Source organism: Hemiscyllium ocellatum, chromosome 7, assembly GCF_020745735.1.
Source record: "Hemiscyllium ocellatum isolate sHemOce1 chromosome 7, sHemOce1.pat.X.cur, whole genome shotgun sequence".
NCBI classification, from domain to species: domain Eukaryota; kingdom Metazoa; phylum Chordata; class Chondrichthyes; order Orectolobiformes; family Hemiscylliidae; genus Hemiscyllium; species Hemiscyllium ocellatum.
In genome coordinates this window covers 73,998,438-74,023,604 of record NC_083407.1, presented here as the reverse complement: position 1 = coordinate 74,023,604, position 25,167 = coordinate 73,998,438, and the positions used below count along the sequence as shown (strand labels likewise).

The 25,167-nt window shown below is 38.4% G+C and overlaps 1 protein-coding gene across 2 annotated transcripts in view; it reads right to left on the bottom strand.

Moving 5' to 3' along the window:
• Positions 1-5,776: 5,776 nt before the first annotated feature.
• dnajc10 (DnaJ (Hsp40) homolog, subfamily C, member 10) overlaps positions 5,777-25,167 on the bottom strand; it is a 72,030-nt gene continuing 52,639 nt past the window's right edge. For both annotated transcript variants that reach the window (XM_060827344.1, XM_060827345.1), the window contains exons 20-24: positions 19,056-19,109; positions 15,906-16,053; positions 12,502-12,624; positions 11,161-11,277; positions 5,777-7,680 (exon numbers count right to left, since the gene is read on the bottom strand). In XM_060827344.1, the coding sequence (XP_060683327.1) occupies positions 7,669-7,680; positions 11,161-11,277; positions 12,502-12,624; positions 15,906-16,053; positions 19,056-19,109 (454 nt within the window). In that variant the 3' untranslated portion in view covers positions 5,777-7,668. The remainder of the gene's footprint in view (positions 7,681-11,160; positions 11,278-12,501; positions 12,625-15,905; positions 16,054-19,055; positions 19,110-25,167) is intronic.

The window sequence follows — 25,167 nt, the reverse complement described above, 5'->3', positions numbered from 1 at the left end:
GTTCTAAAAATACATGAAATCACACTGTTGTGACATAATTTCAAGCAGGTATATGCTGATGAGCAAATAACCAGAATGGAGAACTTGTGAACAATAGCTATTAGTCTAGTTTGCAGCATTGATTGTGAGGGGGAGTGTAGCTATGCTTTCCTGTTACAATAGTTATTGAACCTCTATAGTGATTCTGTCTGCTGAGCAATCCTATAACATATCCTCAAAATAAACAGAAGTCACATCTACTTCATCAGTTCTTCTGAGAGATTAACTAATTGATTTAAGCAAACATAGAACCACAACAGACACTATCCTTAATTTCTGAGTTGAGGGAGCAGTTGGCTTGGGGACAGAGCAGGGTAGCTGCAGGTCATGTTGAAATGATGTGGGTGATATGGGGTAGAACAGATGAGAGAGCTGCTGCATAGTCAGCTATCCATAACTAGGGACTTGAAGCGTGAGTGATTGAGGATCCATCTAATAACTAGCCAGGGATTACATCAGGTTTTAATTTTCTAGATTTTCCTGGCCAAGCTTTCAAGTAGGTAAGTTAGAACCCTCCAATGTCTCCAATTCTAATTCATTTCAACGTGTTCCCTACGCACATCATTTACTGTACATCTGGTCCCCAATTATCTGCAAACAAAATAATCTGGCCCGATCTGCCTAAGGCGTAAATAAGAAAGCAGAATCAATATGATTTTATAAGATCGACTTTAATTTGTTCTGAGTATCAGAAATATCTCCTCTAAAAAAACAAAGCTGCACTTTGGATAGTCTGGGTGTGACGGGACTGCCATCTGCTGGAGCACTGTGCTCTTGCTCAGCCTATTTAAATATCAGGGTATTGTTTTTGTGGAATTTTGCTTTTTTTGTGCATAAGAGTGCAGAAAAGAAATTGTAACTTGAATAACTGCTTTAGACATTTTTCAAGCTAGTTGAGAGGAGTAAAACTTGGTTGAGTTTGATTGTAGTGAGCTATCAACAGGTTCCCTCGCTAATATGAGCTCTGGTAATACTGATCCAACATGTCACCTATATATTTGCATAACAGAATTTCAGGCAAAGACATGGGAAAGCAAACATTCTGTGCTCTTCTTTATTTTTGGCTTTAGCTTTATTGCAGTCCTTGCATTCTTATGATAACAGCACCAATATAAAATTAAGAAAACTAACTACTAATCTACGCCACAAATTACCAAAACACAGAATAGGATATAAGAAAGAGGACTCTATATATGAAATAAAAAGACCACAGTCTCGTACATTACTAACAACAACAAAGAAAAAAGATAAATAAATATGCATTCAAAATGAAATTATATCAAGTCATAATAAAACCTGTATTTATACGGGATTCTTCCTCCCAGGGGCCCCCGAACTCACAAACATCATCCTCATAGCTAAACAAAGATCCTAAACACAATGGCTGATACATTTGCATTGGTATAGTTCAAAAAGAGCCGCCATGTTCTATAAAATAATTCCGTTTTTTGGTGCACACCATATTCGTAAGGAAGTCCGGGGGAATATATTCCATAACTATCCTATGCCAATTTGAAAGTCCTGAGGGACTTTCCGATACCCAACTTGCTAAATTGTTTTTCCTCGCACAAAAGGAAAGATAGTAAATAGTTTCTTCCCGTATATTTCTAGAGATGAAAAATTGGGAAAGCCCAGGAGAAGAGATACTGGATCTAACCCAATCTCCATTCCCCAAATCTTTGCCAAGGCATTCGCCACACTGTCCCAATATCTACAAATTTTATGGTATGTCCACAAACAATGAGTGAGAATACCAATTTCTATTTTACCTTTTGGGCACATTGGGAATGCTCCTGCCTTGAACTTTGCAAGCCACTCTGGTGCCATATGAACCCTATGAAGTATCTTCAATTGAATAGCCTGAGTTCTATTATAGATAAGGATCTTCCTGGCATTTTCCCAGGTCTCCTCCCACATCTCTAATGAGATTTCCATCCCTAATTTTTGATTCCAGGTTTTATATAACCATTCTATGTCCTTAGATACCTTTTTACCTAGCGAGTGGTAGACAGTACTGACTGAGGGTGCATCTATCGGCCGAAGAATTCTCCTTTCCATATCTGATTTGTATGGATTAGTATGAAGTCTCATACTTGAAAATATCGAAAAAGGTCCTTGCTAGGCAACCCGATCTTCTGACGCAACTGTTCGAAGGATATCATGACCTCCCCATTGAACAGATCTCCCAAACAGGAGTTGCCTCTGGACTCTCTGATTTTAAATCCAGTGCCAGTCAAGCCGGGCTAAAATCCCTACATTCCCACTATAGGAGTGGAGGGCAGGTTTTTTGTAATTTACTCTCATCCTGTCGTATCATCCTCCAAGCTTTGATTGTATTTAATACAAATGGGTTTTTACGATGATCCGTAGTAACTCTCATCTTATCCATAAATAATAAATTGATGAGGGGGCATTTTGCTTGGAAAGCATCAATATCCAACCAAATTGATTGTGGGTCACAAGAGACCCAATCAGCCACATATGACAACAGAGAACTCAGTTGATATCTCCTGAAATCTGGAAAATCCAGACCTCCCCTTATTTGTGGGAGTTGCAACTTATCTAATTTAATAAGAGGCCATCTATGACTCCAAATAAAAGGAGCCAAGCCAACCAGAGAGCTTACGCAGCACAACATCAAAGGAAGCATTCTCACAGGGTAGAATAGGTGAGGTAGAACATTCATATTGACCAAAGCTATTTTTCCTAGCCAAGATATCGGGAGATTTTCCCAGTGTTGGAGGTCCTGCCTTATTTTCTCTAATAAATGTGACTAATTAGCTTTGTATAGCTGACCATATACCGGGATAATAAAAATACCTAAATAGAGAACATCTCCCAGTGATCACCAAAATGGAAAGTGGAATCCATTCGGAAAATTGGATATGCTGGTAAGACCTCCTAGTGGCATGGCCTCTTGATTTCATAAAGTTAATTTTGTAACCTGAGAACATACCAAACAAGTTAACTACATGAATTAAGCAGGGTACAGATATCAATAGGACATTTAAGATGGACTTCGTCCGCATGGAGAGTGATTTTGTGCTTACCCGATCCTACCTCCGGGGCCATTATATTAGGGTCAGTTCGGATAGCTTCTGCCAGCGGTTCAATCACTAGCGTAAATAGTAGTGGTGAGAGAGGGCATCCTTGATGACAACCTCTGCCAACACTGAAGCTATCTGATTTTATGCTGTTGGTAATCACCACTGCTTTAGGGTTGTTATATAATACTGCGACCTCTCCAATGCCAAACCGTACCATAATATAAAAGAGATAGGGCCATTTTACCCAATCGAATGCCTTCTCTGCAACTAGGGAGACAACTAATCCTGGTATCACTCCTTGCAGGCAGACTTGTACTATGTTTAACACTCTTCTAATGTTATTAGTAGACCTGCAACCCTTGATAAACCCAATCTGATCCTCTTTTATAATAAATGGTAAAACCCTCTCCAGTCTTAATGCCAACCTTTTTGAGATAATTTTAAAAGTTAACATTCAGTAAGGATATCGGTCTGCACAAAGTACAGTCATCCAGGGCTTTTCCTTTCTTAAGGATGAGAGATATCTGCTTCTCTCAGAGACAGCAGACTACCCTGACTATATGAATAATTATACATATCTATAAGTGGTCCAGCCAATTCGTCTATCAATTCTTTATAGAACTCAGCCTGAAATCCATCTGGTCCGGGCGCTTTATGCTCTGGAGTTGCCTCACCGCCTCCTGGACTTCCTGGCTGTTGGGGTGCTTTCAAAAGAAACACCTGCTCCAAGGTTAAGCCCAGGAGGACCAGATTTTTTTAAAGACTCCATCTTCCTCACTCTATCCTCACAGCCCTCCGACTTATACAGCCAGAAGTAGAACTTTCTAAAGGCTGCATTAATCTTTTGAAAATCACAAGTCAGGGTACCAGCACCCACTCTAATAGATGTAATGGATTGGGGAGCCTTTTTCTTTCTGGCAAGGTATGGTAGATACCAGCCCAGTTTATCACCGTGCACAAATAATCTCTGCTTCACAAATAGTATCTCCCTCTTTGCTGTTTGAGTAAGTGCGGTAATCAATGTAACCCTGAGGGCTGTAATTTCGTATTGGACGGTCTATCAACATACGCTGACTCAGCTGCCTTCAGGTGAGCCTCGAACAGACACTGTTGTTCTCCCTTTTTTTCTTTTGTGGGTCGCAGAAAATGAGATAATCAAGCCATGCACATGTGTCTTAGCAGTCTCCCACATCACCGATGGGTTACCAGCCATACCGGAGTTGATATCCCAGAAGTTTTTAAATTCCTGCGAGAAATATTCTATGAACTTACTGTCCTTCAATAAGAAAGGCTCCATACGCCAATGTCAGGAACCCATCTTGTCATCACTAGTCTAGACCTGCACATACACTGCTGCATGCCTTGCATTCTTTTAATATCTATGCATGCTATACTTAAAAGCTTTGGTGCTGTCCAGGTATAAAAGTTTAAATAGCACAGTAACCTGTATACTGCAGTAGCAGGTTAGCAATGTAATATCCAGTTAATTCAAGCCCAGCATCCTCCCTCAAACACAACTATAATGACCAGATTTTGGAGGGGGGGGGGGAAACTACACCATGAATGCATATGGAAGGGGCAATGGGTAAGATCTTTTACATTTGTCTTTCAAAAGGTTCCCAGATCCAGACTATTGTGAACTATTGAGGGGTTATGAACCATGACTCATGGAGAAGTTGGACTGACTCTACTGCAATTGTTGGGGCTACGAGATTAAAGGAACTGGTTAGTCAGGAGTGTCAGTAGGGCTCATTACTTAGACGTATATCCTGTTTTGGTGAAAATTGACAATTCCTGGAATTTATATGAGTGTATGGGAATTTAAAAATAGCTTCACAGTTAGCCTGCTTATAGATCATTGTTATTAACTCTGCTGCTACTTGGGTTAAAATCTTCAAATAAAAGTGGTGCTGTGGACGCTCGCTATCTGAAGGAAAAACAGAAATTTTGAAGAAAAATCATATTGAACTCAACAGATGCTGCCAGACCTGATCATTTTTAGGGTCAAAATCTTGCTTTCCTTTCTACTTTTCAGCTAGATCGTATTTGGATCTCCGTACAGGTGTCAGAAATGCCTGAGGAAAGTTATAGGAGTAAAGAAACTACGAAACAGCAGCAACTGCAAAGGTATTAGATTATTTCACTTCAAATGAGCAATCTTCCTCTTAATATATACTTACTAATATCAGCATTATTTGGTGGCAACAGATAGCTAGCTCTAGCCTGTATTAAGGACTTAGTAAAAGTAGCAGAGAAAGATCAGCTTTGATGATGCATGGATTAAAAAAATTCATAAATGAAGCCAGATGACTTGGACACTGTCACACAGAAAGCTCTTTGTTGTGCTAAAAGTCAGGCATAACCACACTGCAACATTAGAAACCTGGAGCAATAGCTCAAGTCCTTATAGTTAACAAGTGTCAAGGAAATGCACGATATAATGGATTGAGAGGCTAATTGATTCTGTTAAGACGTTTTCTGTCTAGACCTCTATAACTTTAGGAATTTGTATATGCAAAATACCCTCAAAGCCTAGCAGACAGCCATGTGTGGTTTTGATAGTTAAGTATTAATTAGGCAACATGGTGATATAGTGTTTGATAAAGTTTATTTTTACTGATGTCCTTGCTAGGTATAAACTATCATACAAACCATGCCAGAACTTTGCAAAAAAAACTTAATTCTAAACAAGATGGACGACCAAGCTTGTATAAAGAAAATAGGTTTTCAGATACCAAGCAATAAAAAGGTTTTTGTTTCCAAAAATGAAATATTCCTTTAGTACACATTCCATTCAATAGAGTAAAGCCAGCACTGTTTTTAAAAAAAAATCTTTGTGACTGTTCTTCCTAATGAATCTAATTATCAGCAATTTGGTGATGGTCAGGTAATTATGTGAAGTAGAACACAGAATAAAGAAAGAATAACTTGTATGAACCATATTCCTATTTTATTATGCTGTAACTATAGAAAACTACAGTAAATGCAACAATTACTAAAAAATGTAATTGTTCCAATATTATCCTTTCCGAACCTTGCATGTGTGAATGGATAAAGGGTCTATACATCCCAGAATATGAGAGTAGAATTTTCTCTGGAGTTACCATTTGGTTGCTTGTTTAGTTATTTCTTTTAAGTGCACTCTGCATCACAACAACATTAAAATCCAAAAAGTTAAAATTTACTTTTAACATTATTCTGAAGTGATTTACGGCATGTGTGAAATGTTCAGTTAGGAAACAAGTATGTTCAACTAAACAAAACCAAAACATGAGACAAGATGTATTGGATACAAAACGTAACTTGCAAAGTAGTTAAAAGTTCATTCTGGTTAGTGTTTGTCCAATATAAAATGCCAGTCATTGTCCCCTGTAGTAAAGCTGCAATATATCAAAATAAACACCCAGATTTGTTTTTTGAATGGATTTAACAGTTAACAAAATGCTTCAAATGTCCAAAAGACACCATCTTAATTCCAAATGTACCATAATCTTAAAATCTACATTTTTCATGGCAAATATCAAGTACCATATAAACCAAGAGCAAGCACTTCATTGCTAGGAGATTTTTCTACACAGCAAGAGTGTTCAATTGACTAATAGTTATCCTCTTTCATTACACAGATCTTAAAACCATGTCAGAAGTTTAATTGCTGAAGTATTTTACAATTAAAATTCATATTATAAAACATAATGAACTGCCTGAATTTTAAACACTGAGTCATATTAAATAGAATATATATGATGTCCAAGCAATAGATTTCAACTAAAATCCTAGAATTTATTGAAAGTAGCCACAGCTACAAATGCATTGGTTGCTCAATTTGTAGAGGAATGTTCACTAACTTTGCTCAGTTCTTAAAACAAAATAATTCCACAAACATTAAATAAGGAAACTATATATGGAATACAATCCAACAAAACCAACAACATATCTGGAAAATGAATACAAATTTAATTGGGTTCACCAGTTTCAGCAAAATCATGCACTGATGTGCAATACTCCCAACTACTTTATTTAAACATTCTACACACAAAAAATCAAATATCTGTTACTATCAAAACAAAACAATCCTTTCCACATAATATCATCAGTGCATAATAATATCAGTGATTTCTTCAACTTGCTACAGATAGCAAAACATATTACAGCAGAGATGGCTGGTAGTGAGAAGTTTCAACTTCTCAATTCATTTGTCATATTAAAATGAATGGAGTGATGCTTCTGGGAGTGGAAATATTAGATGTTCAAAACAAAGTTTTAGAAATATTTTGGGATAGTTGGACAAGGGATGTCAAAAATATTACTATATAAATTTCAACATGATAAAATGTGCCAAAATATGTAGTGAGAAAGGAACTTTGATCAGTTTGTCAACAAGGAACTTGTTTAGGTGCAACATTATACAGTTGTTCATCTTGTTTTAAGACAGGTGAATAACTTTGTCCACAGAATGAGTTTTATCTCATACTCCACAATCAAATTAAATGTTATGTTAAAATCTTATTTGCTTTGTATATTTCAGATTTCTGTTGCTGCAGATTTCCAGTTGACATTGAGGATCAATCTAGAGGTCACAATTTTATAATTCATCCTGAAATGGGAAAGCAGAATTGTAAAATGCAAGGAAAACATTAGCTAAAAACAAAAAAGAATTAATACATCAAATGCAAACAACAAATGGAGTGCTTATTCATTAACATTTACTAACTTTATCTTAAAATTGAAGCGGAAAGGTTTCTTGCATTCTAAACTAAAGAGAGCCAGTCAGCTTCAGAAATTGACAAATACAATGAAACAGGTTTTCACTCAGAACTAGTAGCAGCTGAGCTGAAAAAACATACCAAAATTAATATTTAAATTTTAGAAAATGGACAATTCAGAATCATAGTCATGTTGAACTCAGTTTTACTCTTGATAGCATTCAAAAATCTGGAAGAATTAAATCAGAATGACTACATTAGTGATTTATCAATCTTGGAATCCAAAAGACAAAAAAAAGGGACAAATCAAAACAGCTATTATTGGAACAGCAGTATCACAAATTTAATCACTTGCAAGCGACACATTTATAGTGCTAGAATAAACATCTGGAATTCATTACAGCAATGCAGGAGCACAATTGCCACAAAGCCAACAGCAATTTGAGAAGGCGCCACCATTACTTTCTCAAGATAACCAGGCATGGCCAAGAGGAGTGTCCTTGCCAATTTTTCACATTAATGGAGAGTAAATAATTTGTAAAAACAATTGACATGAATTTGTAAATGGAATAGAGTTATTGTCTGGTCATAAACCTTTCAGCAACATTGCTCCATTCAGCAGATAAGAGATTAAATTCCTATTGCAAAATTTACATTGCACCAACCCAATGTAAACAGATACTTTTATTATCGGTTGAAAACAGTGAATTATTCTCAATCAGAAGCAAGTTAAACATTTAATTTTCAGTGGCTTTTACTTCTTGAAAATTAGAAACTTACAGTAACTTAAGTACAGAGATAACCAATTATCAAAGTAGGTACTCCTGGAATAGAAGTGTAACCACCTCCTTTACATTAAGACTTCAAGACTTCATCTCTGGTGCTCTTAAATGGAAATAATTATTCATAATATGGTCTATTGACAAATCAGACAATGTTCCCTTGACAAATCAGTGACAATGAGCTGTGCAACACTTAAAAAGAAAGTTTTTAAGCTTTTTAAATAAATGTTAAAAGGCGCTATAAAAATGCAAGTGTTTATTCATTATCTTTATCAAATGAATTATTCTCACCCAAAGATGTAATGATGCTCCTTGCGAAGGAGCAGAGAATATGAAACTTCAGCGGTTGTCATTCTTGGATTACCCATGCTGGGATACATATATTCATATATATCCCTATATATGATTTTGTTGTTTTTTAATCAATGCAGGATGATAAATTTTCAACACTTTCAAACTGCCCTTTCAATTCTGATTTAATTCTTCCAGATGTTTGAATGCTATCAAGAGCAAAACTGATGAGCAAGATACTGGGGTTCTAAAGCAAAAGGGATTGAAACTCTTCATAAATCATTGTCTTCTTGAGGGGAAAATGAGGCAGTAATTAGAGAAATGCAGGAAATAGTATTAAATTGGATAATTAATCTTATGTTTCAAGAATTTATTTTAACATTTATAACTTTAAGCAAACAATAGGTAGCAGCGGGAATGCAGCACTTTTCCACAATGCATGCTTACAGTTCAATTTGATTTTTACATCATGTAAGAACATAGGAACTGGGAGCAGGAGTAGACAATTCAGCCCACCAAGCCTGCTCTGCCATTTAATACGATCATGCCTGATCTCATGTCTGCCTCAAACTCACTTTCTTTTCTGCCCCCCCTTAACTCATTAATAATATTCACAGTCCTAGTATCTACAGGGTCAGAATTCCACAGATTCACATCCCTTTGAGAAGTGTAATTTCTCCCCACTTTGTTTTAAATCTGCCACTGCTTAGCCTAAAACTACAACCTCTTGTTCTAGATTGCTCCACAAGGGGAAATATTCACTCTAAGTCTACTTTATCAATCCCCTTTAGCATTTTACATCCTTTACTAGTTCTCTTTTCATTCAAACTCTAGCAACAATAGGCCTAAACTGCTCAATCACTCCATTATACATGCTGGATGACAAAACATAAAAATGTGTCTCCTGTCTTGAACAATTCAAGTCATTTCATTGGTCAAGATGAAATTTCAAAATCTTGATCTTGAAAATCTCCCTTGCTTTTGGTTTTCCACCTGTCTTAGGAGATAAAATAGATTGGAAAATATTTGTGGAAGTTTAGATATTACATGACTTGTCGGAATAAATCAGTGATTTAAATTCCTTAAACGTATTCCACATTTTCTGTCATGTACCATAAGTACACACATTTTTAAAAATAAAATTCATTTGTGGGATATGGGTGTCACTGGCTGGACAACATTTTTATTGTCTGTCACTAGTTGCTCTTGAGAAAGTGGTGGTGAGCTGTCTTCTGAACCGCCGCAGTCCACGTGCTGTGGGTTGACCCACAATGCCATTAGGAGGAAATTCTAGGATTTTGACACAGTGACAGTAAAAGAACAGCAATGTATTTCCATTTCAGGATGGTGTGTGACTTGGAGGAGAACTTGCAGGTAATGGTGTTCGCATGCATAAGCTGTCCTTGACCTTCTAAATGGAAGTGGTCGAGGCTTTGGAAGATGTTGTCTAAGAATCTTTGGTAAATTTCTGCAGTGCATCTTGTCAATAGTATACACTGCTGTTACTGAGCATCGATGGCAGAGGGAATGGATATTTGTGGATATGGTGCCAATCAAGCATACTGCTTTGTCTTGGATGGTGTCAAGCTTCTTGAGTGTTGTTGGAGCTCACCCATCAACGCAAGTGGGGAATCTTCCACCATATTGCCGACTTGTGCCTTGCAGATGGTGGACAGGCTTGGGGAATCAGAAGCCAAGTTACTTACCACAATATTCCTAGCCTCTGACCAGTTCTTGTAGCCAGTGTGTTTATGTGGCGAGTCCAGTTGAGTTTCTAGTCAATGGTAACCCAAGGATGTTTGTAATGAGGGATTCAGTGAATGTCAAGGGTTGGAGGTTACATTATTTCTTATTGAGATGGTCATTGTCTGGCAGTTTGTGTGGTGCGAATGTTACTTGCCACTTGTCAATCCAATCCTGGATATTGTCCAAATCTTGTTACGTTTGAACATGGATTGCGAACATCCCCACTCTGACCTTCTGATGTACATTTACACGTGTTTGGAACAAGCTGCAGTGGCCTGCACATTTTAATCTTCTATATATAACAGGGATTCAATTAAAATTGGCTTTTATTGCAAATATGAATGTGGATAAGTGATCAAAGACAGCTTTTTAAAAAAAAATTGATTACTGCTCCAAAATTTGACGTGGGTTATATTACTTAAAAGGTAACAGAGGGAAATTCTTGTAAATTCATGAAGTTTTTCACTAATCAAACAAAGAATTCTATGTTGTTTGGTGGTTACAAATTGATCTGAACTTTTTAGAAAAAAATGCAAACAATACATTAGCTACCTTTTTAGCTGAAAATGCATCTTTTAACTTTGGTTGAAGCTCCTCCAATCGCTTCCTCAGCAACTGGGATATTGTTTTTGCTTCTCTACTGTTTATATATTCTCCTGCAACATTTTTCTGAAAGTCAAAAACATCAAATAGTTTGCAAAATCAAATAATAAATATTAAGAGAAAAATAAGAGTTGAACAAATGATATTGCCATGCTTGCAAACATGCAAGGACAGAAGAGGAAAATGCATGATTCACTATTATGCAAATGCTCACAGTCACTGAGCCATGAAGATGAAGCACTCACGGATGCTATGTATTTGCCTACATGGGTGAACTGGATGGGAATTATGTTATTAAAAACAATTAGGACCAGATGCTGTCTGTCTGACTCTCTTAAAGCACTGTTAGACTCCCTTTAAAAAGTTATTTATTTGGTGTATAATGCTCTTGGAGGTGAAAGGCAGTAGGGAAAAATAAAGGTCAATCTCATACTTACTGATTCATCTAGCTGGGAATGTTGACAAGCGCAGGTATTGAGAAATAAAGAAAAAATAAAAACTGCTTTCCGATTAATGAGCTGGTTGTTAGAAAAATAACTTACACAGTAATAACAGATATGCAAAACAATTAACAGCCCACTAGATTCAGGACTAAGGTGTCAGTTGCGAATTTTCAGAACTTACTGGCAAATTTATGCTGTTTGTTTTGCATGCAAAGTATGTTACCCGCGCCCTCCCCATTAATTTTTTAAACAATTAAACAATTTACTCAAACTTTCACAGAAAGTTAAAGGTTTTAAAAAAAAGTTCTTGGAATGCAAGTATCACTAACAAGGCCAGAATTTATTTTTCATCCCTGAAAGTTCTCGTGGCGGTGGTGATCGTCATTTTGAACTGTTGCAGTCTGTGGTGTAGGTAGGTTTCCTGCTGAAGGATTTTGACCCAATGACAGTGAAGGAATAATGTTATAGTCCAGCATGTGACTTGGAAGCAAGCAATGTTTCCACATGTATACTAACTTCTTTTCTTCAAAGTGATGGGGCCAAGGGTTTGGAAAATGTTGTTGAAGGAAGCTTAATGCGTTGCTGCATAGAACCTTCATATGGTGCATATTGCTCCCTCTGCATGCTCGCCATGTGGAGGGTGAGTGTTCAAAGTGATGGATGAAGTGCCAATAAATGATAAATTGTTAGTCCCAGTCTGGTTGTTCTCTCACCCAGTTATCTTGCTGGAAGTGCAAACTGATACAGTGCAAAATAAGTTTTGAATAGAGGATACAGAGTAATGTCTATCTATCAGTGTGCAATGTATGATGGCTGGTTCCAACAAAGACATACCACAATTGTTTACCTTCTTTTCTCCTTGGAATGGATAGAATTTAACTGTAGGGTAAGCTCTGATACCAGCTGTTTGACAAGTGTGCGGGTTACTCTGACAGTCCACCTTCCCTGCTTTAATTTCACCTTCAATTGACTGTTATTAAAAAAAAAAGTTGACAAATGTATTGAATGTGCAAATAATACACATACTAGAAATGAAATATGAACATAAAAAGCTGGAAGTTTCAGCAGAAAAGGCAGCTTTCATGGCAAAGGAAACAGTTACTTTGGTGACAAAGGTCTTTATCCTGATAGTAACAAAGCTGGCTTTGTAATTAGGCATGAGACAAAAACAAAAGTTTTGCACAAATTTCAAAGGAAACCTGGCACTCTATATCCTCGAAAACACTTACTTGTACCTTCGTGTTGCATTGTCAAAGTATCACAGGCATTCAATATATGAAGATGTGTTAACAGATAATTTAAAACATCAGTAAACTGCGCAGTCAGGAAGGAGAGATCCCACCTGGAATGAGACAGCCTGAGTGAGTAATACAGTTTGGGAAATTTGGAGCTGCGTGGGAATTCAGTACAGAAGGCAAAGAAGTAGTTTTTTTTGGCTCAAAATTTGTAAGTGTTGTTTTAAAACAAGAAAAACTGAAGCCCAGGATCAGGGGCTCAGTGTCAAAACAGGGATATTGCAAGTGCTTTGGTTGGTAATAGCTGCTAATTTGACTTCCCAATATAGATTACTTTCAGACTGAAGGTTAATAGGAGAAATATTTACAGTTACCAATTAAAAGACCAGTAGAAAATTTTCAAAACACATTAAGGACTAATAAGGTCATTTGATATTCTAGGATTGGCTGATTGGCAGAAGGCAGAATGTGGGGATAAAGGAATCTTTTTCAGGGTAGTAGCCAGTGACTAATAGAGTTCCGCTGGGGTCCATGTTGGGATCACCACATTAATGATCTGGACAAAGGAACTGAAGACATTGTTGCTTAGTTTGCAGATAACAAAAACAGATGAACGATCAGGTAGTGTTGAGGAAGCAGGGAGGCTGCAGGAACACTTGGACAGACTAGGACAGTGGGTGGGAAATGGCAGATGGAATACAATATCAGGAAGTGAGACAGGTTATGCATTTTGTCTACAATACAGGTGTAGACTATTTTCAAAATGGGGAAAGGCTTTGGAAATCTGAAGCACAAAGGGAGCTTGGGAGTTAGATTAAGTTGACAGTTGGTATTATGTTATGGCCTTGTTCTTTGTACTTTTTTTGTTTTGATGGTTTTTTTTTCTTTATATATAAATGTTCTATAAAAGATTTTAAAAAAGCTTTTCAATAAAAATATTTATTTAAAAAAAAGATAAACGCTATGTTAGCATTCATTTCAAGAGGGCGAGAACACAAGAGCAGGGATGTACAGCCTTAGTAGTATGAGGCTTTGGTCTGACTGCATTTGAAATATTGTGAGCAGTTTTAGGCCCCTATCTAAGAATGGCTGTGCTGGCATTGGAGATGTCCAGTGTAAGCTTCCAAGAATGATCCCAGGGATGAAGGGCTTGTCATGTTAGGAGCGGTTGAGCACTCTGGATCTGTATTCAATGGAGTTTAGAAGGATGAGGGAGGATCTCATTGAAAATTACCTAACTCAAAGGATGTGAAGAAGATGCTTCCACTAATACATGGGGCTAAGTCACAAGGGTCCAGCTTGAGAATGAAGGCATGACCCTTCAGAACTGAGATGAGGAGGAATTTCTTCAGCCAGTTGGTGGTGACTCTGTGGAACTCATGGCCTCCATACCCTTCTAGTGGCAAAGTCACTGACTATATTTAAGACAGAGATAGATAGGGTCTTGATAATAAGGGAATCAAATGTGATCAGGAGAAGTCAGGAGTATGGGCTTCAGAAATACGTTAGCCACGATCAAATGGTGGAGCAGACTCAAGAGACTCAATGGCTTAATTCTGCTTCTATATATCTTATACTATCAATTATATAAATACAAGAGTATATGTATATAAAAAGAATCACACCAACTATAAGGCATAGATATGATGAAGACTCTCACTGGTAATGAAAGTTGAATAATTATAAATTTTAGAAGAGAGAGATTAATATCCAGCAGCAGCCAACATTGCCCTGGTCACTAATTTATATTTTTGTACTGTTCACAACGTTTTCTGAACAAGAGGCATGAAGTCAATTAACGAAAAATGCACAGAATCCAGTGAAGAAATTAATGATGCATGCAACACACACTACCTAATTATAAGAAAAAGCACCACTACAGAACAACACTTATTTTCATTTAAAATTCCATTTAAAATGCAAAATTTGTGATCCATTTTTTTCATCCTTTACCTACATTATTGGAGTGAACTGCAAGAATTAAATGCATGAATAAAACATTCTTAAATTGCTTTTATAATTCTTTTTGTGACTTTGCATACTTTGAGGACAATAACCTTAGTTTGTACGTTTGGACTAAAATGACAGATTCTGCAATAAATGAAGGAGCACTTTCTGTTAGAAATCAGCTCTCATTTCTAATGGCAGAATTAAAAATTCTGATCTTCTGTGATCTATAATGCGGCTGTTTGCAACATTTGTTGCAATTAATGAAAAACAAGGTGGCTATAAATTTAATTTTCTTTTATTCAGTCATGCATTGGGGGTATCACTGGCTAGGTCTGCATTGGTTTCCTATCTCTAATTGCCGTGAGGGCAATCAAGAGCCAACCACACTACTGAGAGTCTGGAGTCATACATATGCTAGACCAGGTAATGAAGGTAGTTTCCTTCCCTCAAGGACATTAGAGGACCAGATAGATTTTTCGGTCAATTGACAATGAATTCATGGTCATCATTCGAGTCAATTTCTGATTTTTAAAAAAAAAATTGAATTCAAATTTCACCATGATGTGGCAGGAATCAAACCCCGACGGCCCCAGGACATTATTGGGGTTTCTGGATTAACAATCTATTGATAATGTCACTCAGCCATCACCTCCCTTTTATCCAATTGTAAATTCAGGCTAAATACACAATGCAATACAATTTTCAGTTGCCAAACAGGCTGTGTGTGCATTCCTATTTTTGATGGTTCTGTGTTTCTGCTAAAATATGCATTTTAAAAATGTCTTTCATTTGTCACTTTCAAAATGGATGTGATGTGAATTTGTAAACAGTTTAATTTCATTTAATAATTTTAAACAATTCAATACATTCCGAAAACTAATAAATACCTCCTGTCAAGTATAAAGTGTCTGTTGTCTGTGCATCAGATTTTTGGACAACTGCAGAATTTCATTAAAAAGGATAGCGTAGAAAGACCAAAAGCTTCACCAGTATTAATAGTGCTTATTTCCCCAGAGTTAAATACTTTTGTCAAAACTTTTGTAAATGTCTATTATATGATTCTTACCTTAGCAAGAAGCTCAAATTCAGGAGCAAAGTTCTGGCAAGGGCCACACCATGGTGCATAGAAATCAATTACCCAATGGTCCTTTCCTTTTAATACTTGTCGTGTAAACTCTTCCGGTGTTAATTCTACAGAGGTTTGCGGAAGAAATCTGAGCAAACAAAAACAAGTTAAAGATGCTAGTCAATTAAAATACTGTAAGAGTTAAACAAAGGAATGGCACTCAATTTCATGAGAAATCAGTGAGCCATTCCATTCAGGCCCTTGTGCTTGTTCTTCCATTTGATCAGATCACAGTTGATCTGTACTTTAATTCTGTTCTTCTACCTTTGATGGATACTCTTAACCGCCTCAAAACAAAAAAAAAATCAATTGATCCCAGTCTCCAATCCATTCATAGATTTTTGCAGTAAAGTTCCAGATTAATTACACTTTGAGAGAATAAAGTGCTTCCTTAGCTCACTCCCAAATGTTCAATTTCTCTCTGGAAAGAAGGAGGAAGAGAGGAGACGTGATCGAGGTATACACAATAACGAGTGGTATAGTTACAGTCAATAGCCAGAGACATTTCCCCAGGGCAGGATTGACTGGTACAAGGAGGCTTGGTTGGAAGATTTTAGGAGGAAGGTATAAAGGAGACGTCAGAGGTAGGTTTTTTATATAGAGAGTTGTGAATATATGGAATGCGTTGCCAACTATGGCGGTGGAAGCAGTGTCATTGGGGACATTTAAGCGACTACTGGGCATGCACATGAATAGCAGTGAGTTGAGGGGTGCATAGGTTAAGTTACTATATTTTACGTTAAAGATTAAACCTCAGCACAACATCGTGGGCCAGAGGGTCTGTTCTGTGCTGTACCTTTCTATGTTCTATGTCCTAAAGTTGTGCTTCTTCTACCAGAATCCCCAAAGAACACAGTTTCTCCACACCCTTCTCTCTTGAATATAAATCTTTTAAAAATTTGATAGGATCATCGCAACCTTTTCAAACTCCATATCTCAACCTTTAAAACTCAAGAAAATGCAAACATTTCAAACAGTGAAATTCAAATTCAGATAACTTAGTTGTCAGCCATTCCCACCAGCAGAATAGCAAATCCTATTATAGCTCCAAACAGCTAACTCTGGGTTAGCTGAAATTATGCACATGTCAAATGATTGTGCCAACCAGAGGTGCAACGAGGCTATGCTGATTGTGAAATCATGGGAAAACATGGTGAAGGCTGCAAATTAGCCTCGCCCAAAAGGAGCATGCACCAAGAGACATGTTTAATGTGGGTGAAACTGGACTGTTTTACTGTCTTTTACCAGATCACTCTGTTTAAACATAAAATGTGTAATGGTGGAAACAGAAGCAAGAAATATCTCACTGGTACGGTCAGTGCCAACAGAGGCATCAAAAAGCAGCTGCTTAAGTAACGAATCCAACCAGGGAAGGAGTGAAACTGGACCTGGTTTTGGGGAATGAGCCCAGCCAGATGAGTAAAGTTTCAGTGGGGGTGCATTTTGGGAGTAGTGACCGTAATTCCATAAGTTTTAAGATACTCAGGGATAGGGATAATAGGCAAAGGTGAACAACAACAATATTAGACAGGGATTGGAGAATTCTGAGAGGAGGCGCCTGCTTGAGGGTACATCCATATTGGACATATGGGTGTATCCCAAATGGCAATTGCAATAGCGCACATTCTTGCGAGAATGAAGGATAGGTACGGCAAGTTTTGTGCACCTTGGATGACCAACGATGTTATGACCTTGGTCAAGAAGATAAAGGAAGTATATGTAAGGTCTGGGAGGATGGGAACTGATGAAACTCTTGAAGTATACAAGGAAAGTAGAAAGGAATTTAAATAAGGAATTAAAAGGGAGCTGGCAAGATGGATATCGAACTGGCTTCATCAAAGGAGACAGATGATAGCAGTGGAAGGACACCTTTTAGAAAGGAGGATTTTGACTCATGAGTCTAATTAGTAAGTTTGTGGATGACACAAAGATTGGTGGATTGTGAGGACTTTCAGAGGATATAGCAGGATATAGATCAGTTGGAGGCATAGGTAGAAAAATGGCAGATGGAGTTCAATTAGGCCAACTGTGATGTGATACATTTTGGAAGGTCAAGTACAGGTGGAAATTATACAGTGAACGGCAGAACCCTTCGGAGTATAGATATTTAGAGGGATCTGGGTATGCAGTTTAGGCTGCATTTCAGGTAGATAAGGTAGTAAAAAAAGGCTTATGGCATGTTTGCCTTCATTGGAAAGGGCACTGAGTATAAGGATAGACAAGTTATGCTTCTGCTTTATAAAACGTTTTATATGTCACACTTGGAAAATTGCGTACCGTTCTGGACACCACACTACCAGAAGGATGTGGATGCTTTGGAGAAGTTGTCCAGGATGTTGCTAGTATGGGGATTTTAGTATCAAGGTTGGATTGACTGGATTTGTTTTCACAGGAATACAGGAGATTAAAGGGTGACCTGATAGAAGTTTATAAGATTTTGAACAGCATGGAGAAGTGGAAAGTATGAGGCTTTCCCCATCCCTCCCCAGAGTGGAGGGGTCAATTACTAGGAGAGATAGGTTGGCAGGGAGGAAATGCAGTTTCAAAGACTTGTGTGAGGAAAAGTTGTCACACAAACAGTGGCAAGTGCCTGGAACGTGCTGCCACAAAACAGACACAATAGCAGCATTCAAGAAGCACCTGGAAAAATGAATAGGAAGTGAACAGAGGGATATGTATCATATAGGAAGGACAAAATATGTCATTGCAGGCTTGGAGGGCCAAAGGGCCTGTTTCTATGCTGCATTGCTCTTTGTTCTGAATGCAAAGTCCAAGAAGCCACGCTGCTTTGTGAATTTCAAGCCACTAACCACACAGTGAGGCTAAAAGCAGCTGGATGACCTCTAGCATTTGAGGCCTTGATCTGGAAAGAGGTCAAAACTTTCCTCTTCAACTGATGCTTAATCACTCGAATGATCCTAAAGAGTCCAGTGAATGACCACCCACTCACCTGCCTGTTTCCTTAGCTAAAGCCTCGAAGGCAAGAGAAATGCGCCATGTAGTGTGAAACAGTTAAGTGTTTGAATGCTTTAACTCTTTGCAAAGTTTACATTACAGCTTCTCACATTCACCCAAAACATGGAAACTTACCCCAATGCCCATGACCTAAGTGACTCTGCATTTCTGGACCAACCAGAATACCTACTGTGGGAAGAAATAGGAAAATATTACAAATTGTAACTTCAACAAAAAAAGATAGAAACAAAATAGTGTACATTTATATGATTTTATATTGCTTTTATTATTCAGATACCAGAAATTGTTTTGCTATTCGGTGCAGAAGACTTTGTCTGACATTGTTGCCCTTATTTTTTAAAAAAAACTTTAAACTTCGTCTTCCCAGATTTAGTCTTTGCCAGGATTACATGAGTTTTCCCAATAAGATTAACTCTTAGCTTTAGCAGAACCTACTCAGTTCCTAAGATTCTCTAAAGTTTGACTGAAAGAGATCTGCCCTAACAACTAAATCCCTCCATTTCTTATTGTGCGTGTCTTGGAGATCACATACCTATTTTAAATCTCCTCCCACCCTAAATTTATCCTTGGACCTTTCTGAAACCTCCTCAGAGATCCTAAATTTTCTCCAGAATCAGACACTGGACATGTTCCTTTCTGACTATGACTTCTCAAAACATGGCTCCCTCTCCCCCTAACGCCTGTTACTCTCTCAGTTCTCAATCAAACTCAGTTCTACTTTAGCAGAACCTACTAAGTAGGTTCTGCTAAAGCTAAGAGTTGATCTTATTGGGAAAACTCATGATATGAGTAATCCTGGCAAAGACTAAATTTGGGAAGAGTAATTTCAAAGCTTTTTCTTAAAGTAAGGGCAAGTAAGTTAGGAGTGTTCCTAAAGTTAGCTAACACTTGATAACCATTGGTATATTGGATCATACATCTGAAACAGATTGATTTAACAACAAATTTATCATATGACATTGCAATGAATAGATTCCATCAAGAGTTATTTCAAGTGTACTTCCATTTGCAACTGAGCTATATTTGTTGCCATATCATAAACAGTTTTGTATGCAATTTGGCGACTGTCCCTAAAACTGGGCAACATAGCATCCCTTTCCAAACTCTACATGCTCTAATCTAGTGTCCTTTTTTATGTCTCAATTCCTATCCCCCATTGCGCAGATCATGTTCTTCAGTCCTCATTGTTGCTTGGTTAGTAGCGTTCACCATCATTATCTGGTCATCAATCTAAACACTCATTCTCTGCATCCCTTAGGATACCTTCTCTATCCCCATTGTTCCACATAGGCAAATTTCCTAAATTTCTTCCCAAATTCACCCACCAAATCTTCCATCTTTTCAATTTTGTGTTCTATAAAACAATTCACCAGTCATAATCCCTTATAAAATGTCTGACAACATGCAAATCTCATGTGCTTAGCTAGTTTCAGCGCAAGCCATTCAGATTTCTTTTAACCTAACCTAAGCTTGATGCCTGACTTTGTGTCCCACCATATTCCCCAAATAAACTGTCGTAGTCTCACAGTGGCTTTCTTCCCTCATTCTCTAACTTATTTTCTTAATTTTATACATTTTGTTCCACTAGCCATTCTATTTATCTTTCACAGTTCAATTGTCTCTTTTGGGCCTTCCAGAGATTCCCAGCTATCACTCTCAGCAACATTTCCTCGAACGTCGAGGATCTCTGAGGAGGTTTCAAAAAGACCCAAGGAGTGATCTGGGGTGGGAGGAGATTTCCTTTCTGTTCAGTGCTTTGCACTGAATTACTCAAACACCCTTTTTTTCTCATTTGCTAACTTTTCTGATTTGTTCACCTCTCAATTTCACCAACCATATTTACAGTGGCCCAAATGGTCCTTTCAAAACAATAGACACAGTCATAAATGGCGTCTGTTGCTGACTAGATACTTTACAAGCACATCTCTATCTCAATTCTCTGACATGTTCTTGATCTGATTTCCTTAGCCCCTAATTCACCAGCAGCACTGAATTCACACCTCAATTGTCTTGCCACCACTTCCACAGTCATAGATTCTCTTACTTATGTTTTATTCAGTTTTGCTGAGCCACTATTCACCTCATACACCTAACTGCAAACCATTATATAGTGTGCAAAAGATCCTGTTGCTTTTTAATGTTCATTTGACTATGATAGTTGTTGCTGTACCACTCCAAGTTTTTTAAGCCCATTTTTGATCAAAGCCATTTAATTCTCCAAAATTCTCATGGAAAGCACAAATCATTACATTTTCTTTTCTCAGTTTCCACAGTTCCCAAATACAACTCAGACTCAGAGTCATAGAGATGTACAGCACGGAAACAGACCCTTCAGTCCAACCCGTCCATGTTGACCAGATATCCCAACTCAATCTAATCCCACCTGCCAGCCCCTGGTCCATATCCCTCCAAATCCTTCCTATTCATATACCCATCCAAAAGCCTTTTAAAAGTTGCAATTGTACATGCCTCCACCATTTCCTCTGGCAGTCATTCCATACACGTACCACCCTCTGCATGAAAACATTGCCCCTTAGGTCTCTTTTAGATCTCTCTCTCTCGCCCTAAACCTATGCCTTCTAGTTCTGGACCCCCCGACCCCAGGGGAAAGACGTTGTCTATTTAACCTATCCATGCACCTCATCATTATGTAAACCTCTATGAGGTCACCCCTCAGCCTCCGATGCTCCAGGGAAAACAGCCTCAGCCTGTTCAGCTCAAATCCTCCAACCTTGGCAACATCCTTGTAAATCTTTTCTGAATCCTTTCAAGTTTCACAGCATCTTTCCAATAGGAAGGAGACCAGAATTGCATGCAATATTCCAACAGTGGCCTAACCAATGTCCTGTACAGCTGCAACATGACCTCCCAACTCCTGTACTCAATACTCTGACCAATAAAAGAAAGCATGCCAAATGCCTTCTTCACTATCCTATCTACCTGTGACTCCACTTTCAAGGAACTATGAAGCTGCACTCCAAGGTCTCTTTGTTCAGCAACACTCTCTAGGACCTTACCATTAAGTGTATAAGACCTGCTAAGATTTGTTTTCCCAACATGCAGCACCTCACATTTATCTGAATTAACCTCCATCTGCCACTTCTCGGCCCATTGGCCCATCTGATCAAGATCCTGTTGTCATCTGAGGTAACCTTCTTCGCTGTCCACTATACCTCCAATTTTGGTGTCATCTGCAAACTTACTAACTGTACCTTTTATGCTGGCATCCGAATCATTTAGGTAAGTGGCAAGAAGTAGAGGACCCAGTACTAATCCTTGTAGCACTTTACTGGTCACAGGTCTCCAGTCTGAAAAACAACCCTCCACCACCACCCTCTATCTTCTACCTTTGAACCAGTTCTGTATCCAAATGGCTAGTTCTCCCTTTATTCCGTGACATCTAACCTTGCCAGTGTCCTATGGGGAACCTTGTCGAATGCCTTACTGAAGTCCATTTGGATCACATCTACTGCTCTGCCCTCATCAATCCTCTTTGTTACTTCTTCAAAAAATTCAATCAAGTTTGTGAGACATGATTTCCCACACACAAAGCCATGTTGACTATCCCTAGTCAATCATTGCCTTTCCAAATACACGTACATCCTGTCCTTCAGGATTCATTCCAACAACTTGCCCACCACAGACGTCAGACTCACCGGTCTATAGTTCCCTGGTTTGTCCTTACTACCCTTCTTAAAGAGTGGCACCGCATTAGCCAACCTCCAGTGTTCCAGCACCTCACCTGTGACTATTGATGATACAAATATCTTAGCAAGATGCCCAGCAATCACTTTTCTAGCTTCCCACAGAGTTCTAGGGTACACCTGATCAGGAACTGGGGACTTATTCACCTTTATGCGTTTCAAGACATCCAGCACTTCCTCCTCTGTAATATGGTCATTTTGCAAGGTGTCACCATCTATATCTTCCATAATCTTTCCACAATAAATACTGATGCAAAATACTCGTTTAGTATCTTCCCCATTTTCTGCGGCTCCACACAAAGGCCGTCTTGCTGATGTTTGAAGGGCCCTATTCTCTCCCTAGTTATCCTTTTGTCCTTAAAGTATTTGTAAAAACCCTTTGGATTCTCCTTAACTCTATTTGCCAAAGCTATTCCATGTCCCCTTTTTCTCCCCCTCCTGATTTCCCTCTTAAGTATACTCAAAACACAAGAAACTCTCGAACATTTATGACTGTATCATAGTTGCTGTTTTTTTTTTGGACTCCCTTCAACTCACAAGACCTTAAAAGCCTCTCAGCTCTCCATCTAAATGTGCCATCCCTCACCCGCTATGTGCAGTTTCTCCCCCTCAGCTCATGTATTCCAAAGCAACAGAGCTAACACTTACTCCCATGATCTCATCCCAAATCTTGACTACCCAATTTCATCTCATCCTTTCTGATATCCACTCCTCTATTGGCCAAGCACCATCAAGCCAGTGGCATTGCTCTCACTCCTTAAGAAGCCCATTCTAAAATGGTCTTTAACTCCTGTTTGAGTTCAAATCTTTAATATTCTCTCCACACCTCTGAAACAGTCATCCTTATAATTGCACTATCTGCTCTGATTGTCTTTATACAAGTCTCACCAACCTGGTGGCTACCCAACTGCAATATACAGATCACACAGTACATTTAATTTTAAATGTACATAATGGGGGGGGGGGGGGAGAGAGCTTTCTCAGGAAAGGGAAAATGAGCATTGGTGCTGTCTCTGGGAGAACTGAAGAAATAGTTTTAAAAGAACGAACAAAAGCAGAAGTTTAGATTAGATTACTTAGTGTGGAAACAGGCCCTTCGGCCCAACAAAGCCCACACCAACCCTCTGAACAGCAACCCACCCAGACCCATTCCCCTACATTTACCCTTTCACCTAACACTATGGGCAATTTAGCATGGCCAATTCACCTGACCTGCACATCTTTGGACTGTAGGAGGAAACCAGAGCACCCGGAGGAAACCCATGCTGACACAGGGAGAACGTGCAAACTCCACACAGACAGTTGCCGGAGGCATGGATTGAACCCAGGTCTCTAGCACTGAGGCAGCAGTGCTAACCACTGTGCTACCGTGCTGAAAAAGCTCAGCAAGTCTGACAGCATCTGTGAAGAAAAATCAAAGTTAATGTTTTAGGTTCGGTTTCCCCTGGAAAAGTTTTGGGCTCACATGACTGAAAGCAAGCTAGTTACTGGAGGGACAGAGGGAATGGGAGAAGGAAGCCATAATTGGAGAGTTCTCAGGGAATTATGGGTCTACAACTGGTGACAGAAAACAGGAGCGTGCAATGCCATAGACAGATTTGCAAAGAAGGATGAGAATATTACAAAGAACTTTAACTAATTGTAAGTAGGCGATGCATGGCAATTAGCTTGGGTTTGACAAAATATCTACCTTGTAATTTAGGATACAGAGTTTTGCTTGTACTTACTTTTATCCAGGGATGAAGATAGGAGGCAGGACAAGAAAATAAATAGTGTTATAATTATAAGGGAAGGTGCAACCATTTTACACTTTTGAGAGAACAGGTAGCAGTTTCTGAGTTTACAGTTTGTAGACACAGTCTTCCAAAGTCACATAGGTGTGGAAGATACTGGGTTGGAAACAGTTACACTGTAAAGTTTTCATTTATTTCTAAGATGAAATGAAGGTGTAGAAAAAAAAATAGCAAATCAACATTTCTACCCAAAGGCAAGGTCAACTGGACACTCATTGCCATGGAGGAAGGCAAAGAAGACCATGTTTGTGATCAGATTATAAGTTTCCTGACAAATTAATGAAAATTATAGTCAGGCACAAGTTCTATGTGGTTAGCAGAGAGAATGGAGCTTCATGAGCTACTACACTGGTTCAGAAGCGAGATAGTCTCTAGCCGAGGATACACATTCTGCTATTACCAAAGGTTTCCGAGAGATTCATCTTGGTAACAGCAGCAGAGGGGGGGGGCATCAGATTGACGATACAGTTGGTTCTGATGTAACGCGATTGTTCTGTTCTCATTATCAGAAAATTATGTACCATTTAGACTAATGGGGCTGGAATCACATTGTAGCCAATACAGGGCAAGGAAAGTTCACATTCGACAAATAACGGTCTAAATTCTTCAATTGTGTTAAAGTCAATTTGCATCGAAGCAACACATGTTTTAGCAGAACCGACTGTACTGCTAGTGGAGGATTTAAGGAGTTCATGAAAACAGCAGAACATGTTTGGAAATAGTCACTTG